The sequence below is a fragment of the Mus pahari genome, chromosome 5, assembly GCF_900095145.1.
Source record: "Mus pahari chromosome 5, PAHARI_EIJ_v1.1, whole genome shotgun sequence".
In the NCBI taxonomy this organism is placed as follows: domain Eukaryota; kingdom Metazoa; phylum Chordata; class Mammalia; order Rodentia; family Muridae; genus Mus; species Mus pahari.
Window position 1 is genome coordinate 138,472,953 of NC_034594.1, and position 20,788 is coordinate 138,493,740.

General features: G+C 48.5%; 1 protein-coding gene across 4 annotated transcripts in view; it reads left to right on the forward strand.

Annotated features, from left to right (window-relative positions):
• Cd247 (CD247 molecule) overlaps positions 1–20,193 on the forward strand; it is a 75,703-nt gene extending 55,510 nt beyond the window's left edge. The window contains exons 2-9 of one of the 4 annotated variants that reach the window (XM_021198727.2): positions 6,849–6,952; positions 8,138–8,194; positions 9,257–9,337; positions 10,322–10,354; positions 11,120–11,176; positions 11,704–11,739; positions 17,668–17,752; positions 20,045–20,091. In XM_021198727.2, the coding sequence (XP_021054386.1) occupies positions 6,849–6,952; positions 8,138–8,194; positions 9,257–9,337; positions 10,322–10,354; positions 11,120–11,176; positions 11,704–11,739; positions 17,668–17,752; positions 20,045–20,091 (500 nt within the window). Of the gene's footprint in view, positions 1–6,848; positions 6,953–8,137; positions 8,195–9,256; positions 9,338–10,318; positions 10,355–11,119; positions 11,177–11,703; positions 11,740–12,947; positions 13,195–17,667; positions 18,441–20,044 lie in introns of those variants that run through there. The other 3 variants (XM_021198726.2, XM_021198728.2, XM_021198729.2) reach the window with 3 other exon arrangements.
• The last annotated feature ends 595 nt before the right edge of the window (positions 20,194–20,788 follow it).

Genomic DNA, 20,788 nt, shown 5'->3' on the forward strand with positions numbered 1-20,788 from the left:
AGCTTCCCAGTTTACCTCAGTCCATTGTTACCACTAAATGAAATACAACTCTAAAAGCATTTCTAGATTGAAAGTGTGGAGGGAGCCAGTGTTTATAAAGCACGACCATAGCTGTGACAGTCGGCAGCCATACGCCAAAGCTGGCATCAAGAGGAAGGGATATGTCTCCTCTCTGTCCCTGTTGATATATGCGATATATAAATATACACAACACCCTTGTATATTGTCCTTTGTATATGCATTGTTGACTTTTTTTGTATATTTGTTTGTTGACATTGAGTCTTTTTCTATGTAGCCCTGGATAGCCTGAAGCTCCATATGTAGACCAGGCTGGCTTCAAACTCAGAAACCTTTCTGCCTCTGCTTCTACTGTGAGGGATGCCCCACCCAACCCTATGATGCATTGTTTTTATAAGATCTTTATATATTCCACCTGTAGCACAGTGAAGGAGGACAAGGTGACCATTAAAAACAGTATTTAGGGGCTGGCCCAGCAGATAAAGGCACCTGCTATCCAGCTTGATGACCTGAGTTCAATCCCTCCAACCCACATGGTGGAAATCGAGGACCAACCCAGGCAAGTTGCTGTCTGACCTATGTGTGTGCACTCATACACATACGCACACACACAAACACGCATAAGCAGATGCGAAAATAATTTAAGATATGCACTAAAACTATGAAGTAGCTCCAAATATGAAGCGTGGTTACATTAAAACAACATTAATCATTATAACATTTGAGAAGCTATAGCACAGACTGAAGAAAAGCACAGCTTTGTTTTGTTTCGTTTTGTTTTGCTTGTTTTTTTTCCAGGAAAAAATGTTTTGATTCAGGGTTATTGTAAGTGATAAACAGCAGACTTGTTGGAAGGCAAGCTGTTATTGTACTCATAAGTGACTGTGTTTGAACATGGCGTTATGAGAGATTTTGATAGTTTTCCTTACCTTTCTGCACTTTTATAATGAGTTCATTTTACTTGAAAATAGGAAGAAAAAAAAAAACACAATCACAGAAAAATGTAAAAATACTGTGCAAACCACAACTTTAATGGAAATAAACAGAAAGGGAAAAATCGCTGCCCAAGATCACTCTAAATCTAAGAAATAAAACGGTCCCTTTTCTCTGCTTGGGATCTTTATTATGGGGATGTGTGGTTTGTAGGTGGCAGTGACCAGGTTCGAAGCGTCATAGCAGAACAGGAATATATGCATCCGAACGATGTTGGAGGGTGAGGGGCCTGGGGCAACTTACAGCGGGGGGGGGGCGGGGGGGGAGAATGACGTGTGGCACTTGTAAATTTCGGAGAGTTGCCTTGAAAGTCAGGGCCATCAGAGTAAGTCAAGGAAAAGCGAGGCACTAAGGATGCTGGCCAGTGTGTGTCCTGCCTGACCTTTCAGTATCAGTAGTACCACCTCTCAGCCTCAAACAGCTAACCAAACGGTGCAGCCAGGACATAACCCCCAGCCCCCACCTAGGCTTGACCCTTGAAGAAAGGGCTTTTGGAACCTTTCTCCCCCGGTCTCTGAAGACCAGCAAGAAAGACCCCCAAGGGTAGAACTGAGTGGTCTTTAAGAGCCTCTCAGAGACTTAGCTTCCCCAGTTGTAGGGTAAGAGTCACGGTGAAGCCTGCATAAAACTCACCCCTGGTTCTAGGCACAGAAGGAACCGCCAGCTAGTGGACTGTCACAGATAGGCCATGTGTCTAGCTTGCATCCTTCTTGCTGCAATGAAGGCTGAAGGCAGCAACCCCTGATGGAAAAGCCCGTGTGCCCCCATGCTCTGGTCAGTGGGCTGGCACCAGGTCCGGCTCTGCCCTCCACACCCCCACCGCTGCTGCTGCCACTGCCTTCCTGAGAACACGTGATTTCCTGTTTTCTAAATTCTCAGCCTACAATGTCATCTGTCAGTTGAGTCTGAGGTGGGGGTGGGGATGGACGTCAGCAAGACCCGGGGTCCCAAGCTGAGAAGAAGCTCAGGGGCTGAGAAGGTGGCTGCTCCTACCTAGATGAGCCATATGGTCACCACAGATGGCATTGAGTCCTTTGTACTGAGTGCCCATGGAGTCTTGAGGATCATAGAGTGGGGTGGGGGTGGGGGTAGGGGGGTAGTGCGGGTGGCTAGGTTGGTTTCATGGTCACACGGTAGCAGAACCAGGCCTTGGTCTCAAATTGGCTCCCCTTCAAGGATTTGTCCTATAAACTAGACATTCAAAGACGGAGAAAGAGAGCTCTCCACCAGGGGTTGGGTGGGTGGAGCGCTTCTTACCCTAACGGTATGGTATGCAATCGAAAGAAGTCTTTATGAAGGCCTGGGGCTATTCCCATGAAAGGAATCCCCAAGGCACTGGGACAAAGTGGGGTAGAAGGAACTTGGCTCCAGGGGCACTCAGGGACTTTCCAGCTCAGCGACCTTTGGGCGCCTTGTCCTTATCTGCGAAAACACAATTATCAACAAACCTGGTGGAATTGTAAACAATTGCACTGAGCGTTAAACCAGACTGTGCAAGGAGAACGAGTTTTCTGAACTTGTATGCAGAACAACACAATGTGAGTCTCATCGTGCTTTGTGAAGCCAGGAGCCTTCAGAATGCCCGCTGCCCCTCTAGGATGAGCATCTTCTATGGTCAGGTCCTCCATACCTATTGGTGATATGACTTCATCCTCACAGGCTCTTGAAGGCCAGCTTCCACCATTGTGATTTGTTGAGTCTGCCCAGCTTCAGTCCCCAAACCTAGCACGAAGGGGACAGAGTACCTGTCCTCTACTTTCTGCTGCCTGTACTTACAGAGCTTCTGTGTGACAAGGACACTGCTGGAGTCCTGCAGGGTTGACACATGCCACTGTGCAGGGGTCCTCTCATGCACTTTGACCCCATTTGCTCTGCCGGCCCCGTGGTGTCAGTCTCATTAAGTCATTTTGGCAGGCAGAGGACTGAAGGCCAGAGTTAAGACCTAATCCCTCTTGTGGGAAGCAAGAGCCTGGCTGGGAGACACTGACAACAGGATGCACGTCACTGGAGGAATGAGACCTGTTAGCACTCCCGTCTCCTCAGGCTGCCCTTTGATGTTCATGTGTCATGGCACCTGAACCAAGGCTCTTGTGAGGGTGACAGTGCGGTATTCAGGGATGGCTGTGCACTCTCTTGCTAAGGACATTAGTCTTTGAACTGGTGGGTACTCTGACAGATGTTCCTTGAGCTGTCTCTAGCTGCCCTGGGGACTTACACCAAGTCTATTCCAGGTGGCCTGCCACAAGGCAAAGACAACAGCTTTTTACCCCTGAGCTTAAAAGTGAAAAAGAAGTGCTCTTAGCAACCGGCATCATGGGAGCAAATCAGGCCCCTCGCCTGGTAAGTCTAGTATCCGTACTCCTCCATCACCAAGGGGATAAGTAATATTACTCCCTCCATAAGGAGAGGAAGTGGAGGCTTAAGATGGTCAGAGACAGGAGCATTACAGCTTTGGAGCAGAGCATGAATGTGTTTCTCAACCCAGCTGGGACATTTTCTCTTGTGTAGATGGTCTGGCTGCATTGCTATAGAAGGCCACATTTCTCTGTCCATGCTTTGGGCTCTATCAGCTCTGTTGGATTCTGGGTCTCCCCAGACAGTAAGTACTGAAGTACCCTTACCTGGGCCCTAGCCTGGAGTGGTTAAGTCAACCTCTCCCAGGGAGCCCGGCAGCCCATCCTAACAGGCAGGCAGGCATGCTTACAGCCTGGGGCCCTAGAACTGTTAATTGGCTACTGGGTTTTCTCTCATATGCTGGAGTTTTCCTGGGTGCTGGGATCTAAAGTGTGGGTGGAGACCTGAGATAAAGTGATTTTTCCATTGTACAAGAAAGCAGCTGCCATAGCTGGCCCCTAGATACCTCCTGGGAAGCGTCTGAGGGCTGTGCCAGGGATGGGCTTCGGTGGCAGCAAAGACAGAATGGGCAGGGTGTGCAAATGGCTCAGGGAAGGAGCCGGTCAGGTCTCTGCCTGCAAGTAGGCGGGGACAAGGAAGACGCTGGAATCAGAGGTGGTGAGACCATACAATCACAAGTAACATCATGAAGAGCTGCTGCTGGAATGGATGCCTGAACATCAGACGCCATTGGCTTTATAGAGGATAGAAAACCTGCCATTTACAAACCACCTGGCAAAGCATCCTTGTGATAGCCCTTAAGGCAGATATAAGCACTCCCAACCCGACTTAGGAACAGAGGGCCTTTTTTGTTTTATTTTGTTTTTTTTAGGCCCACACAGCTAGTAAATGGGAATGGGAAACAGTAGAAGCCACCTGCCCCGAACGCAGTCTCTTTCCAGTTCTGCAGCTCTTGGCCTGCCCAACAAATAGCTAATAAATTATGCAACTGACTTAGGTCTTGAGTTCTTGCATGGAATTTCCTGGGCTATCACTACATTCTTTAGGCCCACCTCTCAGTACACAGACTGTAGGTAGGGCCTGGGACAGGAACCGTCTGTGCAAAGAGTTGGATTAATGCCCTCTCCTTGCTAACCCCACACGTAGCACTTTTGTTGCTGGCCATAAAACTTGTGCTGCTCTTTACAAAGAAAGTGAGAAAACTTGTCCTGTTATTCATCTCTGGGGGCGGGGTGTGTGTGCCCAGCTCCCCGCCTGCCACCTACTGTGCTGACTCTGCACAACACAAAGAAATATTTCTTCTTATTTGTTCTAAATTTACTGTCCAGTATTTTTTCTGTTCTCATTTCACACGACAGGCAGCTGAGTGATTTTCTCCTGGCTTTCTCTATGAATCTCAGCCACCCTGTAAATCGCCGCTGACATCTCTCCAGCCCTAAAAGACAACAGCCGCCCCAGCTTTGGGGGGGGGGGCTTTACTGGAGGTCTGGTTTGCTTCTTAGATCATTATTAGAGCAAAGAGTAGCCTAGGGCTGGAGCCTATCGTCTTCTGTCTTCCCATCCCTGAACGTACCCTCCTCTCAACTGTAGGAAATTTGAGAGATGCCTGCCCCAGGTGGGCATGGTGTTGGGGGTGGGGCTGGAGACAAAAGGAAAAAGATGCAGCCATTGGCTTACATTCTGAGAAGGGAAAGTCTAAATCCAGAGAACAATGCAAGGATCTAGGCTTTGCAGTGGCCACCATTCCCTGGCTGTCACTGGGGGACTCAGGTTTCTGATTCCTGAAGGCGCTGGGTAGAGCGAGCAGAGGCAGTCCAGAGCAGGAGCCAGGTGAAGCAAAGTGGGCGTGGAGGGAATTAGAGAGCACCCTAAGGTTAAGGGAGCGGCGAGGGCAAAGGAGGAAGGGTTGGGATATGGCTTAGTGGGTAAAGTGTTTGCCTACCATGAATGAAGCCCTGGGTTCGAGCCTCAGAATCACCAAGCACAGTGATGTACATCTGTAAATTCCCAGGACTCCAGATGTGGATGCAGGGCATTGCAAAGCCAAGGCTCTATAAGTTCAAGGCCAGACTGGAATACATGAGACAGATAAGAAGGGACAGGGTGGTAGTGAGTTCTTCATCATGGTGGCATTTGTGGGGCTGCATTGAGTCCCACACTTTGAGCTGGTTTCTGAGCAGGGACCTGGGGCCAGGAGGGACCCTGGATGAGAGTTGGAGTTAAAAGCTGAGGACGGAGGGCTTTAGGGACTTGGTGATGGAGACAGTGAGTGAGGTTTAAGTCACCCTTCCATTGTAATGTGGGCACAGATAAGAGGTTTCTGGCATAGTCACTACCTGCCTGCTCCGTGTGCTTCTGGCGGCAATCTAGCGGGGCCTTAATGATTGCGCTCAAAGCCATAAACACTCCACAGACTTTCAGCCTGTTTTGCAGAAGAGGCAGCTGAAAGGATACCTTGCCTGAACTTACACAGCTTTTGATGGCGCCCATCCACCTTACCCACTGTTGGCCAGCGTCCACCAGAGGGCGCTACTTGCTACTGGCCTTAGGCTGGAAAGACAAAGACCTCTCTCTGCCTGTGCAGTTCTCAGGCAGGGCCAGAGGAAGGGTTCTGTGACACTGGGCCAGTTCTCAGATCCAGCTGCTGCACACTTACCCAGTGGGAGGGAGGTCAGGATCGGTAAGGTGCTCTGTTTGCTTGCTTTGTGTGGTGTTTCATACAGGAAGGCTGCCTTCTATCTAACGTATTTCCTTTCCCTCACTCCCCCTGCCCTTCTATCTAGAGAGTACCATACATGCTTTGAGTGTGGTGCGACAAACATCAGAAAGGCAAGAGGGGTGACTCTGGAGTGAAGAGACTAAGCAGAAGAGGCTCTAAGCTGAAACATGTAGGCTGCCTGGAACTTATGTAGCTCAGGCTGGCCTCGAACTCACAATCCTCTTGCCTGTTCAATGATGGGACTACCGATGTGTACCACTATATCTAAGACTTCACTGACGGTGACTAGGTATTGAGATGATTTTACCCAATCATTCAATTTCTGAGCCCCACATTTGTAACCTCTAGAGTCTCTCTCTGTGTATAAAGGACTTAGGTACATTTCTGAGGTTTAGAGTTTCATAGTTTATGCAAGAGCTCACTTACAGCGGGGCTTCCATGTCACCAGAGCAGAAGTTCTGTGCACAGCAGTTTCGTTTTTTTCCTAATGCCCCCTCATTCTTCCCAGCCTCTGTGGTTACATCTGGTACATTGGTTACATTGTATGCATTGGTGCACTCATTACATCTGGTACATGTGGTTACATTGGCCATTGCAGGCTGGGTTTCTTCAGACTGAGTGAGAGAGGTTGTAGGTTGTAGTCTGTGTGACGGACCTAGTGCCTAGTGTCATGACTACAATCTGTCACAGAGTTGACCTGGGGTAGGAGGGATCTAGTCTTGCCAGCTCCAGCATGGCTAACCAGTTTTCTCTCTTGGCACAGAGGCACAGAGCTTCGGTCTGCTGGATCCCAAACTTTGCTACCTGCTAGATGGCATCCTCTTCATCTACGGAGTCATCGTCACGGCCCTGTACCTGAGAGCAAAAGTGGGTTCCCCTGGGCTCTTGAGGGGAGGATGTGGGTTTCTCCACTGGCAGGATGTGTGGTGGGGCTTTGGCATTGGAGAGTCTCAGGTCTGGGCTCTGCTTGATGTCCGTGGGCAAGGCAGGACCCAAGCAAGTGTGCACAGCAGGTGGGGTATCCATCTGTGGCAGACAGGGCAGGCCAATGAGCCAAGCGCTATGTGCATCGCTGAAGATTGTTACCGGTGCCTGGATGTGAGACTCCCATGGCACCAGTGCCTGGATGCGGCGTCTGCTGGGAAACAGATGGCTTATACTGGACAGTTGAGGACAAGAAAGTGAAAGACGGCATCTTCTTAGGGCCTGCGGTTGAGCTGCTAATCGAGACCATAATGGCTTTTCTCTCCAAGTCTTGATTTTCCCATCTCGCAAATAAGATGATGGACAGAGCATCGGTCCTCACCTGGTGCTCGAAGCCGTGGGTTTTGTGGAAAAGACCCATCTGGGGAGGTAGAAGTCTTGTCTTCCCAGGGCAGTAGAACCCATTTCCTTTCTGGCATAAGATGTTATTTGAGGAAGTCTTACTTACTTTATGATTTTTAAACTTGGAAACTACACTTAGCCGATCTGTAAGATTCTCCCCAGAGTGCCAACTCTGGAAAATCCTGCAGTTCCTCTCAGCTTAGGTAACATGTGTGGTTATGTCGACTTGGGGCGCACAGTCAGGACACTAAGCAAGCAAGGTGCTCCCCACTCAGGAAACAGCTGGATGAATAATGATGCCCACGTGCCAACTTAGTAGGCAGCTTTTTGTAGCCACTGTCTACCCTGAGGGCCCTCAGGGTTCCTGGAGGACGGGGAACAGGAGGGGTTTTCGGGATCCCAGCAGGCACAAACAGAGAGCCTGGCACCTCTGCACACAGAGTGTGTGGGTGTGGGTGTGTGTGTGTGGGGGGGCAAGGCCTTTACTTGGGATGATTAACTTCTCTGAAGACTAAAGTTGTAAGCACTTTAGTCAGGTCACAGGCAGGAGAAAGGACAACTGAGTTCAGAAAGAAGCGGCTACACTTTGGGCTAGCCACAGGGAGCCAACAAGGGAGTTTGTCGTCATCGGGCATGGAGGGGCTGTCATGCAGCTCTGCACTATAGCCAGCCCAATGGCCCCCTTGGAGATGGTGCTGAGCACTGATTCTCTCTGCTCTGTTGCAGTTCAGCAGGACTGCAGAGGGTGCCACCTACCTGCAGGACCCCAACCAGCTCTACAATGTAAGTCCCCCCTTCTGCAGACCTGCCTGGAAAACCTTGTCCTAGGACCTAGGGAAACTTCAAAGGCCAGGTTCAGCTGTAGGTCTGGTCCACAGCTATTGGCCTGGTGGCTGGGTGGCAAGTGGCTGAGCCTCGGGTTTCTAATCCTGACGGGAGCAGAACCTGCTTTGCCCCTCAGTACTGCTGTGAGGACGAGGAGTTTTAAGGATGAGATGCATGGCATGGCCCTGCCTCAGGAGACCTTTCAGTCACTAGCAATTTTGCAAAGGCTAGAGGTCACAGCACAGAGGGAAGGGTCCCACAGAAACGCAGTGGGACTTTGGTCTGTGAGATTCCCCTCTAGGTGCCTCCGTTTCGCATGCTAATGAAAATTTATTATTAACCCCATTAGATCAGCACACGGTGACAGCAACATAGCAGGTGTTTTCTGAGGCACTATCTTGAAGATGAAGCAGTTCCCACCACCTTTCTTGCCTTTCTTGATCCATGCTTTTTTCCAAAAACAAAAAAACAAAACAAAACAAAAACAAAACACCCAAAAAACAAACAAACAAAAAAACAAAAACTGACATTCACTGGAACTGGAGAGACAGTTAAGGGCGCTTGGTGCTCTTGCAGAGGCAGCCTTGCCCCCAGCACCTACTGGCTCACAAACATCTGTAACTCAAGCCCAGGGGATCTGATGCCTCTTCTGCAGGCATGTGGTGCACAGGCATATGTCAGGCACACACACATACACATAACACAAATATAATGTAAAAATTACGTTTGCTTTTTATTGTGCTGTGTGTGTATATATATATATATATATATATATATATATATATATATACCGTGGTGCACACATAAAGGTCAGGGGACTTCTCTCCTTTTACCATGTGGGCCCTGGAGATTGAACTCAGATCTTCAGGCTGAGGCCAGTGCCCTCCCCACCTACACACCTCACTTCCCCATGCTGCTTTTTTTTTTTTTTTTTTTTTTTTTTGAGCTACCGGGTGGGAAACCAACTCCAGTTTCAATCGATGTGACCCATTCGCCTCAAGGTCCTGTTTTCTGTTCTAGGAACTCAATCTAGGGCAAAGAGAGGAATATGATGTCTTGGACAAGAAGCGGGCTCGGGATCCCGAGATGGGAGGCAAACAGGTAGGGCACTCCTCCTCCTCCAGTGTGTGGGCTTTGAGGCTATAACAGCAGGTGGGCCTGGGACAAGAGGATGATAGACACTTGCTGTTGTGCCCTTCCTTTCTTCTTGGCTCCATTCTGCATCAGAAGGAACCTCAGTACTTAGATCATCCTTGCCTTCACCCCACCTCCCCTCTACTGCTCCTTAGCCCACACATGGTAGCACCAACTGCTCCATAGGCCAGCCCCGATGTCAAGATACACTCAGGAAGAGCTAAGCCTGTGGAGAAGGCATTCTGGATTCTGAATACCCCTCTAGAACATGGCCACATCAGGCTCCAGGTGCCTGTGCCCTGTAGGGAGGGGAAGGACCGGGAGACTCCTCCGATGCAAGAGAGGCCTCTTAATAGCAGGACTCAGGACAAAATCCCAGTGTAAGGTCAGTGCTACTCAAAGCTACCCAGTGTCCCCAATGCTTCTGGTCAGACATGCCCACTCAGCCCTGACTTCTGAGCCCTAGGTGTTGCTAGAGGGCATGGCAAGAAATAAAATTCCTCACTCCTATTTCAGTCTCCAGCCTCAGCTCTCCTTCACAGGACCAGGAGGGTATGGGGAAGGGCAAAGAGTGACCACAGAAACACACAGACACTGAGGAGCACTGACAGGCTGCCTCTGAATGAGGTGACCTAGCCTGTGTCTCAGTTTATGGTGCGTGTGAGGGCTTGAGAGAGCCAGGGGGTTGAGAGACCACCAGCAGACTAAGGCATTTCCAGGTGGGAGTGTGAAGTGTGTTGTGTAGGTGTGCATAATCAAGTATGTGCTGTAGAGTCACTGCCCAGGGGGTGGGTGGGGCGGGCCAAGGGCGACCTGAGCAAGGCTTGGGCACTGTGGAGATTGATAGTTGAGCCATTGGGCTGGGGCAGCCGGCCAGGCAGCATGAGGTCATTACACTTGCCAGCATGGATTCTCTCAAACTCATCTCTGCGCCTTTCTGTTCCCCAGCAGAGGAGGAGGAACCCCCAGGAAGGCGTGTACAACGTAAGTATGGGAGAGTTCACCATTCACCCTAGAGAGATGGAAGAAGGCTGGCAGAGGTGCCGCTTTCTGTCCAGGCTAGTCCATGCCTTCCCTGGATGGCCATGTGCTGCTGGTAGCTTTAGAACATCCTCTTATGGTGGGCAGGGTGACAGCACCTCATTTCCTCTGGCTTTTCCTTGCTGTTCCGTGGGCCCTGAGCCTGTGCTTGGGGAACTGGGCAGAAGCTGCAGGCTACGCTGGGCAGGAGTGTGGAGCCAGCTTGTCTTGAGAGGACGCTGATCCCAAGGGCTGGAGTATTCTGAACACTTTTTCTCATTGTAAAGTTCACCCCTACCACTGTGGTGTGAAACTAGTTTCAGGCCACCAAGGTGCTCCTTGCCACTGATGGTATACCACTGCGATTGGCTGATCCACAACAGCCTGTGGTATCCGCTATAAAGAGATGACTTGTTCAAATAAATGACTCTTTGCTCCCCCTGAGCCCTTTTATTGTCCAATCTCTCTGTCTTGGTTAACAGTTCTAAATCCCATTTTTCTGTATCTAATGTGAATTGCTCAGTGTATAGAACAGGTAGATCAGGGAAGATTTCAAAGTCAGGCTGAGGAGCACGGTATAGAGTTGGTTGTGGGCGGCAATGTTTGTATGCCTAAGGCTTGGAGCCCTGGTAACTGGAGCCTGGCAGCCTGGGCATCCAGAGGCTTCTGAGGGAAGGCTTTCTCTGTGCTGGTTAAGAGGAGAATGTGTCACCTCTTCTCTTCCTGTAGGCACTGCAGAAAGACAAGATGGCAGAAGCCTACAGTGAGATCGGCACGAAAGGCGAGGTGAGCGCTGCTCTTCCTTGAAGCCCCAGATAGGCAGGTTCCTTCTGGCCTTTCAGATACACCAGCCGAAGTCTTCCTTTCCCATCCATTCCTCCTCCAACTAAGAAAAGCCCACGTGACGGCAGCCATGAGCATAGGTACCACCGGACAGTACACGGGACTAAGGATAGACTGAGGTGTCAGGTCTCAAAGGCAAACCTAGAGCCTGCCCTAAGTCCCGCTGGAATCGGACTGAACCTTTTCAAGTATCGTCCACTGTTCATATAGTACTGGTGTGTGCTTACTGCATGCTGACATGGGGTCCCTGGGGGGGGGATGAAAGTGTATGGCCCCTTGTTCATTGATGATTTCATAAGAATTTGACAATATTTAGGCCAGAGCATTGAGTTCTGAGTGGGGGGCTCTGGGCAATGCTCTACCAGGGAGAGGGGTTGCTGGTTAGGAAGCAGTCCCTCCTGATCCCTGGAGTAGGGGCAGTTGAGCAAGAGGGCTACTACTGACTCTCTTCCTCTCTAATCTCCTTTCAGAGGCGGAGAGGCAAGGGACACGATGGCCTTTATCAGGTGAGAGCTGCCGGCACCCACCCTGGGCACACAACAGCACAACAGGGGTAGAGCTGAAGCTACTGTAGTTTGCTGGTGGCACAGGCCTTTGTCAACAGGCAGGGAGAGCAAGCCCAGGGCACACAAGCAGACTGGAGGTCACTCCACTGACACTATGGCTCTACAGCTTGGTTGGAATTCAGCTGTGGAAGCAACACATCATTTGGATATAGCAGACAATAGCAGCTATCTAGGGGGGGTGGGGGTGGGAAGAGAGCCCCAAGAGGTGCAGGCAGAAATAGGTAAAGGACCCTCTACAGATGACTGCTTCCTTTGCCTCCTGGGTTAGCTTAGTTCTGCCCACCCCCAACCCCCAATCCCAAGACTTACTAAGAGTGAGCAGAAAGGCCAGGCAGTGGTGGTCCATGCCTTTAATCCCAGCACTTGAGAGGCAGAGGCAGGTGGATTTCTGAGTTCGAGGCCAGCCTGGTCTACAGAGTGAGTTCCAGGACAGCCTGTATTGAAAAAACCAAAACCAAAACCAAAAAAAAAAAAAAAAAAAGTGGGCAGAAAGATTGAAGACGTCAAAAGGACGTTTCAAAAGGAAAACGTCATTGTAATCAGGTGCCTGGTTTATGTAAATTAGTGCAGGCAATTATGCAAATGATGTGCAGAGAACCTACTTTCCTAAAAAGGGCTCCCCAGTGGCTTCATCCCTCTCATTGCTGGGTTTGCCTGAGTTTAGGAACGTTCAAAGCTTTCTTGTCCCTGGGATAGGAAGAGGCTCTCCAGCCAGACTGGGGCCAGCTTTCCCTGACTATACCACAGTGGCCAGAGCCTGGAAGCTCCCGGAGAGGGACTGAGCTTAAAGAGGGACCACTTTCCCTGACTCTCTGTGGGTCCAGGTAGTAGATTCTCCGGTCCCAGCTCAGTGCATGACATGGGGAAGCCACCTTCCTCTTTGGTCAGATGGGAATCTGATGGGCCCTGTGTGCTGCAGGGCATAGTGTCTGAGTTGAGAAAGCAGAGAATCAAGCTGGGAAGGACTAGCTTCAGTCATTTGTAGCAGGACAAAGAACCCATCTTTGTGTCAGCATTCTCAGGCAAGATGCCCACCTGGGACGTGAAGGGAATCTTCTTGGGCTCCTGAAGGGACCATGGATGAGCTACAGAGAGTTAGCTTGTACCTGTGAGCTCGTGTTCATCCTTCTGTCACTTGCTTTCACCAGGGTCTAAGCACCGCCACCAAGGACACCTATGATGCCCTGCATATGCAGACCCTGGCCCCTCGCTAACGGCCAGGGCATTTCTCCCTCACGGGCTTCACCTGCTGATGTCACTTGTGAAGGACAGAGGACAAAGCATTCACCCCTCAGTTTATTCATTTCACAGCCACCGATTCACGAAGAGGATGGTTCTCTCCCTTGCCACATTTGTCTTCTTCAGTTCCAAAGCACTGGACACAGAATGTCATCCCTGGACTCTGTAAAGGGAGAGCTCCCCTTGCTCTTCCACCACAGCCCTGTTCTTGGATCTTCTGGCAGGTTCCTCTCCTTGCAGAGCCCAGCCTTAGCTAGGAGCGGGGGTGGGGTGGTGGTGGTGGTGGTGGTGGTGGAGGGGGTGGTGGTGGTGGAGGGTGGGGCGCTAACACACCCCCTCTTGCAGCTAGCTGAGTTCAGTTTGCTTTGTAAAGTCCCCAGAGAAGCCCCAGGTAACGTGTGTATTGTTCTATGGGTATTGACTCGTTTCCGCTACTGCTGTAAATTTGGCTTCTGTCGTCATACTTCCGCAGTGTCAAGGCAACATGTAATTAGGCCACATTGTGAAAGGCAGAGAGGTAGGTACAAGGGAGTCCAGGCAAATGCCAGCCAGAGGTGGCTCAAAGAAGGGAAGCAACACACAAGGAAGGTTCCTAGCCACAGGGGACAATAACAAGGGGCCTCTTTCTATCAAGAGTGCGTTCCACATCTCCCAACCTTTGTGCCTGGCATTCCAGGAATGGTAAGATGTCTTGACTTCATCAAGACCACGCTTTCAGAGTGCAATTAATTTGTGTACAAACTGACACAGAAAATAGGATGGGCCATTACCGCCAATGACAAGGGGGCGAGAGAAAAGGGATCAAGTCCCGCCTTCTTCCAGGAACTCGGTTCATCCCTTTGGGTGATAGGAAGACCCAGACCACCCAGGTCTGCAATGTTCCCCCCTCACTGACACAATGACAGTCAGTGGACAGCAATGTCATTGTGTAATTAAAGTGCCTGTGACCATGGATGGGGAACCCTCTGATCTCCTGGGTTTTTAATTTATATTGGCTTGCTATTTTGCATAATAAACGCTTTGCTAAAAGTGATGTTTGAAGCCTTATTTCAGTGGTGAAGCCTGGGGTAGCAATGCAGACAGGAACACAGAAGGCTGCCTCTGCAGAGGGTGATGTTAGATTCAGTTAGGAACGGGCAAGGGGGTACCAGTGCATGAAGCCATCCTGAAGGCTCCCTTTAATGCAGGAGGTAGTGCCTGTTGTAGGATGCCGGCATGAGGCTGGCATTGGGCCACCACACAGGGAAATGTCCAGTTAAAGAATAGGGACCTGGCCTGACCTTATGACTGAACCAGAAGAGGATGGTGGAAAGGCATCCTGAGGCGAACCTCACTCTGAGTGCAGGAAAACTCAGCAGTTAATACTGAGCAGAGCATCTAGGCGTGCCTGGCAGCTGCCATGACCCTCACACAGGGGTGGGGAGTGGAGAGCAGTATTAGGTCGGCTTCCTTCACCAAAGGTGACCTTTCCGTTAGTAGTGCCTTCTCTAAGTAGAGCATCTCTACTTAAGAGTTCCCAGTTCATCAAGCCCAATTAATGATGGACAAAAGGATAAAATTTATACATTGGCTTTATAAACGGAAATCCAAGGCTGTTGATTAAAAGGCCCTGAAAATTAGCGATCCCAACACCAATATTACCAGCATAGATAGAAAGGCTTTCTATGTGTAACCCAGTCTGGCAGGGGCGGTTCACTCACTTTTAAGCCTGAGGTTGGGTTCTTTAGGCAGAATGCACCTAACATCCAGGTCTGTTCTAGGCCTCATTTCAAGATCAGCTAAGTAGATGTGGCTGGAAAATAAAAATCTGACCCAGTTCTGTCATGAATATGTCTCTTAGGCAAAGGGGAAGGCTGGCAGTGAGCTGCAATGTAACTATGGAGAAAGCAAGCATTGAAAGAACTGAGCAGATATGGTCACAGAATCAGAGCTGGGGAACAAGAGTTCCTGGGGATGGGTGCTCGAGACTCAAGGTGACACTGGCTGCTTCTGGAACAGCCAGGACTCCTGCCTTGCCTGAGGCCTGGCAGTGAACTCTTCCCTAACATGATCAGTCTTTCATTCTAGATACTACTAGCTGTAAGAAGATACGGAGTACTATCACTATCACTTGTTTCAGAGGGTTTCCACACATGTTAAACATAAACGGTTTTATTTCATGGTTACAAATGTAAAATCTAAAAAAAAAAAAAAAAAAAAGGGCTGGGGAGTCGGCTCAGTGGTTGAGTGCATGTTGCTCTTGCAGAGAGCCCAGGTAGAGGTTGATCACCAATCCCGTGGAGAGCTCTGCTTCCTAGGAGGCCCGAGAAGCAGCTAGAATAAAGCTACTTTCTAAAAGGAGGCTAGGAGGGCCAGTCTCACCTCTTCAGAGGGATAACACACATTTGCTTACTAGAGTCATTCTTACCAAAGAAGGTGCCGTTATCTTTACCAAAAAACTTTTGACATTACTTTGACACTTTGTCATTTTGAGATGGGCTCTTGTCAGCACATGCCTGTCAAGAGACACTTCCCAAAGCTTTCCAAAAGCTCAAAACTTCTCTCTCTGTGGGAAATTCTAGGATTCTACTTTCCTTATGACATCAGAGCACCAGATGTTAAATTGTCTAGAAGACAGGAGCTTAGTTAAGCACACAGCAGAACCAAGGGCCCATCTGGGATGTGCCACCTTCAGAGGATCCTCTCCCACTACTCCACTACTCCTGGTTCAGGTTCAGGGCCTGGTAAGAAATGCTGGAGGTTCTTGGGCCTGTCAGACAAACAACTGAGCCTGGAGAGTCAAGTTCAATCCCAGCAGACAGACAGACAGACAGACAGACACACACACACACACACACTCACACTCTGCAGGATCAGTCAAGGGCCTTTGTGTTTGACCATACAAAGCAGTCAGCTCTGAAGGAGACTATTGCTACTCAACTCAGGGTTCCACTAAATCCAACTGAGGGTCTAGAGAAGGGAAACACTGTGGCCACAGCTCACTGCGGAAGCCAGGAGAGGTACAAGACTAAGGTGCCTGCTTAGACTCCGAGATTCACAGGGAGAACCGTAGGGAGAAATATCTTGGAGGCCCTGTGTAAATATCTGTGGAAATGCTTGTGTAAAGCACCAGAACACCAAGGCAGTAACCTCACAGAGACACAGACAATGTGAAAACACTTGGAAAATGGTTTAATGTTTTACAACAGAAATGGGAACTGTACAGTTACAGTAAGTTTAATATATATAAAAAATTACAGCAGACAAATGCATCTACATAAAACCCACCATTTCATTCTGATTAACTGGCACCCATACAATCTCTCCCAAGCCTTAGCCCCTCTGGTGGTCCCCGGAGGGCACTTTTTTAAAGAGACAGCATCGCTCAGTCACCACTTTCCCGGCCTCAGGAGCTACCCGCTGAGCCTGGTAGGTACAAGTGTTTGGGTTTCAGGTTTTCCAAATCAAGAAAAACACATTTCTCCAGGGGCACAGATAACAGGGCCAGTGCTCCAAGTTATCAGCTGAATCTTATAAAATATCCCCAGTGAAGGGGAAATGGCTACAGACGCTCTGGGGCAGTGAGGCTACACAATAGCCACCCAGACTGCAAAGTCACCCTAAGGAGAAATGTAAGAGGACACCTAATAAACTACCCAGGAGCTGCTACTGCCTCATTAAAGCTGCCGGGCAACTCCGGAAAGAATCATGTACATCATGTTGTAAGTTTCCACAAAGAAGAACTCAAAACTCACATTTTAAAATTCATAAAATAACATATTTTGGGAGGCCAAGGTGCCAGTTCCCTTGTGTTCCTCCCTTGACAACAGTGGAAAAACACCCCTGAATCAATATTAATTAAAAAAGTAGGAAAAAGCAAGTGGGGAAGTTAAGATATTTAAAGACAGAAGCAAACATCTTTAGAAAACACAATCACTGTCTCTTTAAAACCAGCCCCCAGCTGGGCAGTCGTCAGTGCTTCCACACGTGTGGACACTGGTGGAGATTGTTACTCAATAGTATGTACACTCAGAACCTCTCATCTTTATATGAACACCTAGGCAGTGAAAACTGTTATGTTAATACATACAGACACACCCAAAACATACAAAAATACTATTATTTCAAACTACCAAGAATAGGACAGCGCAGTTATTTCATGCGATGACTTTAAGAGCATTACACTGAAACAAACAAGAAGTTAAACGACATTTTATTTTTAATATCCTGGAAATATACCAAAATATACATCTAAGCTTTGGAATTACTGAGGTTAGACTAATGCAAGTGCCGGATAATCGTACTTAATACACAAGTCTAAGGTTCTGCAGGAAAGAAATTGTCTTTGGTATCTGCATCAGGCTAATATTATTAACATTTGGATTTTGCTTTGGGATAGAGCTTGTATGACCCTAGAACCAAAACCCCCCTCCCCCAATCAACTGAGATTAAAAAGATCCATGTAAAAATTTCCTTCATTTGCAACCCGCAGCCCACCCACCCCCAAGTTAAAAAGTCACAGGCGTCTACCTAGCACAAAGGTTATGAAATACAATGCATAGTTGCACAGTGGTGCTGCAAAAGGAAACAAAACTAGAAACAAGATAAAGAAAAGTTTGATAATTGTTCTGCATGTTTCCTTACAAACAGGACAGCCACTTCCAAGCAGTTCCGGGACAGAAGAGAGAAGGCTCAGAACTCAGAAGGGCCCTTGGGTTGAGACCCCGCCCTAAAGGTGAAAGCACCCAGCAGAGTAGCCAATCCTATGCCAGCGTCTTCAGCGTCCCCACTCTGTGGAGTCCGTGGCCACCCAGGAGCAGCTCTCAGCTCTAAGGCCCTGTGCTCAGCTCTGGTGGTGACCCTGGCTGCTGTCACATGAGTTGTGGTGCAGATGGGACTTTTGTTTTGAAAAATCTGATGTTCCAATTTCTTTCATGCATGCTCTACTCAGAAGTGAGCAAGGGCCAAAACTCCTGGGCATGCATCTGAATGAATCTCTCAACTTAGAAAAGACTTGCCTGCCCTTTTGAGCTGGCCAGGTTCCCCACCTACCCTTTGGCATGCCTCCAAGTGCCAGGACGCCACAGACTGCATTGAGGCCGAAGACTTCCCTTTTCTTTGGTTTTTTTGTTTGTTTTGAGTTTATACAATCATTAAGAAATCTTTGGTTTTGGCTGGAAATGGAAAAACAAAACAAAACAAAGAAACCACCCTCCCCTGGCTTATAGCAGCAGTATTATGACCTGACCTGGCTAAGCTTCCCCCACCCCAACTTTGGGAGTGGAAATTGCAAGTTAAGAACTACATTCAAAGAAAACGTTGAGAGGGCTGGAGAAGCAGCTTCCAGAAAGCCCGTCGGATATAAGATTGTCAAATAATAATAATTATTATAATATATTAATAATAAACTTAAATATTTGGAATTCTTTTTGGTCATGTCACACAGGAAACAAGTGAAATGTGTAGCTTAGGTCAGCTTAAATGAACCTTTGTGTCCTTTCTACCAAGTCCTAGCATTGAGTAGAACCCCAAGGCTTCAGAGGGGAAAGGTCAGCCTTGAGCCCACTTGGAAAAAGCAAGGACAGAAGCTGCTGTCCATCCAGCAGTTTGAAATACAGGGTGGATGGGGAGAGGAGAGTTAGCTGTCCTTGAAGGCAAAGTGGTGGGGACATGGTAGGGGTCCTGTGAGGACCCCTAGCAACAAAAACAAACAGGAGATTGCAATTTGCCCTCGGTTTCTAGTTGCTTAAAAGCAGGGACATTCAGAGGCTTTGGGGTGGGGTGGGGCAGCCCCACCCCAGGTGACAGGTCTTATGATGCTATAGGCCAGAGTTTAATATGCTGCTGAGAAGAGGGAGGGCAGACTTGGCAACTCTGTAGGGTTGAGAGAAGTTAAAGCAAGTTACATAGTCAGAGTTAGAAATGAGGTATACAACAGCTCCTGGACAGGTGGTGGGCAGAAACCCCCACTCTTACTCACCTAGCCTTCACTACCACAGAGGAGAGCAATGGCTGAGGGCCACTCTAGGGGCAGGACACTTCCCTCAGTGAGCCCTCCTGTGGACTGAGTAATGCACACATTCCCATGGAAGCTGAGGTAAGCAGTGGGAGGAAGTCTTCCTCTCACCAATTACCATCTATATTGTAGAAAGTCAATGTTGTAATATGGTCAGAGTCTTGTTGAACACACTACCCCCACTCCCACCGTTTGCAACTTTAACTCTAACCAGGCTAGCACTAACTAGTTCATGTCACTCTTACAAAACACATGCCTTCTGCAGACTCATGCAGGAATGGAACCCAGTCAGCCTGCCACAGTGCTCCTCAGAGACAGTGTCACACCAGTGTGAGAACAAACATTTACTTTCCTCCTGTAGTTCTTAGACATTCTCTGGGCTGGATGGTCATTGACTGCCTACTTTTCTCTAACAAGATCACATAAAGATCTCCTCCATGCAGATGCTGCACTGTTGAAACTGCACTGTCACAAGCTGCCTGCAGACGTTGGGATGTAGTGATCAATAGCACTGCCAATTTAGGAAAGAAGCTTCAAGCTGCTTTTTTGAGGTTGTGGCTGTTGCAGTGATGAACAAGTAAAGAAAACACGGTATAACTTTGCAGCAGACCTCAGCTCCTCCCTCCTCCAGTATATTAGTTTGGCTTTCTTAACTTTCTGACAGTTCTGGATTTGAACCAGAACATGGCAAGGGTGGTAGAGTCCTGTGCAGCGTGGGCAGACTCAGGGATGCAGAAAGATCAACTGTTTCCCTCCCTGAGCCTGGGAGCGTCCCTTTCACAGCTGAAATGGTGTTCATGGTGCACACACTGCTTCTCACAGCGTTTGTTTCCGCGCTCGTATCTTCAGTATCCCTACCCCGTACAAACCTACCTAACGCTTAGGAAAACCACACAGCACTAACACTACTTACATAATGTCAGAATGATAACAAGCAAAGCTTTCATGAAATCTAGCAACCTGATCACGGTTGTTGGTCTTTCCTCTCTCACTGTCTGTGTTTATCTAAAGCATGCCTACACAAGGAACTTCTTAACCTCCCAGCAGTCGTATCCTAAAACACTGTGCAGCAAAAAAGCTCTACAGGAGAGGAAGAGACATCATTCGGCTGTAGTCTGCTCTTCCTAACTAACTAAATCCTGACTGTCACTCTAACAGGTTGGATGGTCTAGTTTTATTTGTATGAACTAAAGAAAGGTAAGTAAAAGTTCTACTACTATTTTTTGCACTCCAAGTTTCTTTCTCAACCAGAGTATCAATGTTATGCTGAGCAACTCTATCAATCTCAACAGAGCAGCAGGGAGGAACAAAATCAATCTCTTCCCAAAGCTAGAGTAACCAAAAAGACATCTTCTAAAAGTGAGGAAGGGGTGAGGCTGATGGGGAGAACAGAGGCGAGATGAAGCTTTCCAACCTCAGCGTTTGCTCTATGGCCTTTGAGTGTCTGGAAAACTTAAGGAGAAACAATGGTATAGCAGTGTCTTTGGTATCAAAATCAAATCCCACTCAAGTTCTGTGAGATGGGACATGCTAAAAAAATTAGTTCTTGAGATATAGTTTACATTAGAACTCAGGGAGCCAAGAAAGTCTGTCCCAGACAGAACAAGGGCAGAAAGGTTTTTAATTTTTTTCCTAAACCAACATAATTTCTTATTCACATTTCCCAAAAGGAAGAACAACTCTTCTTCCATCTCATCAGCCAGTCCTTAAATGCCCCACCTTAGTACAGGGTACAGTTAGCTTTTGACTTGTGTT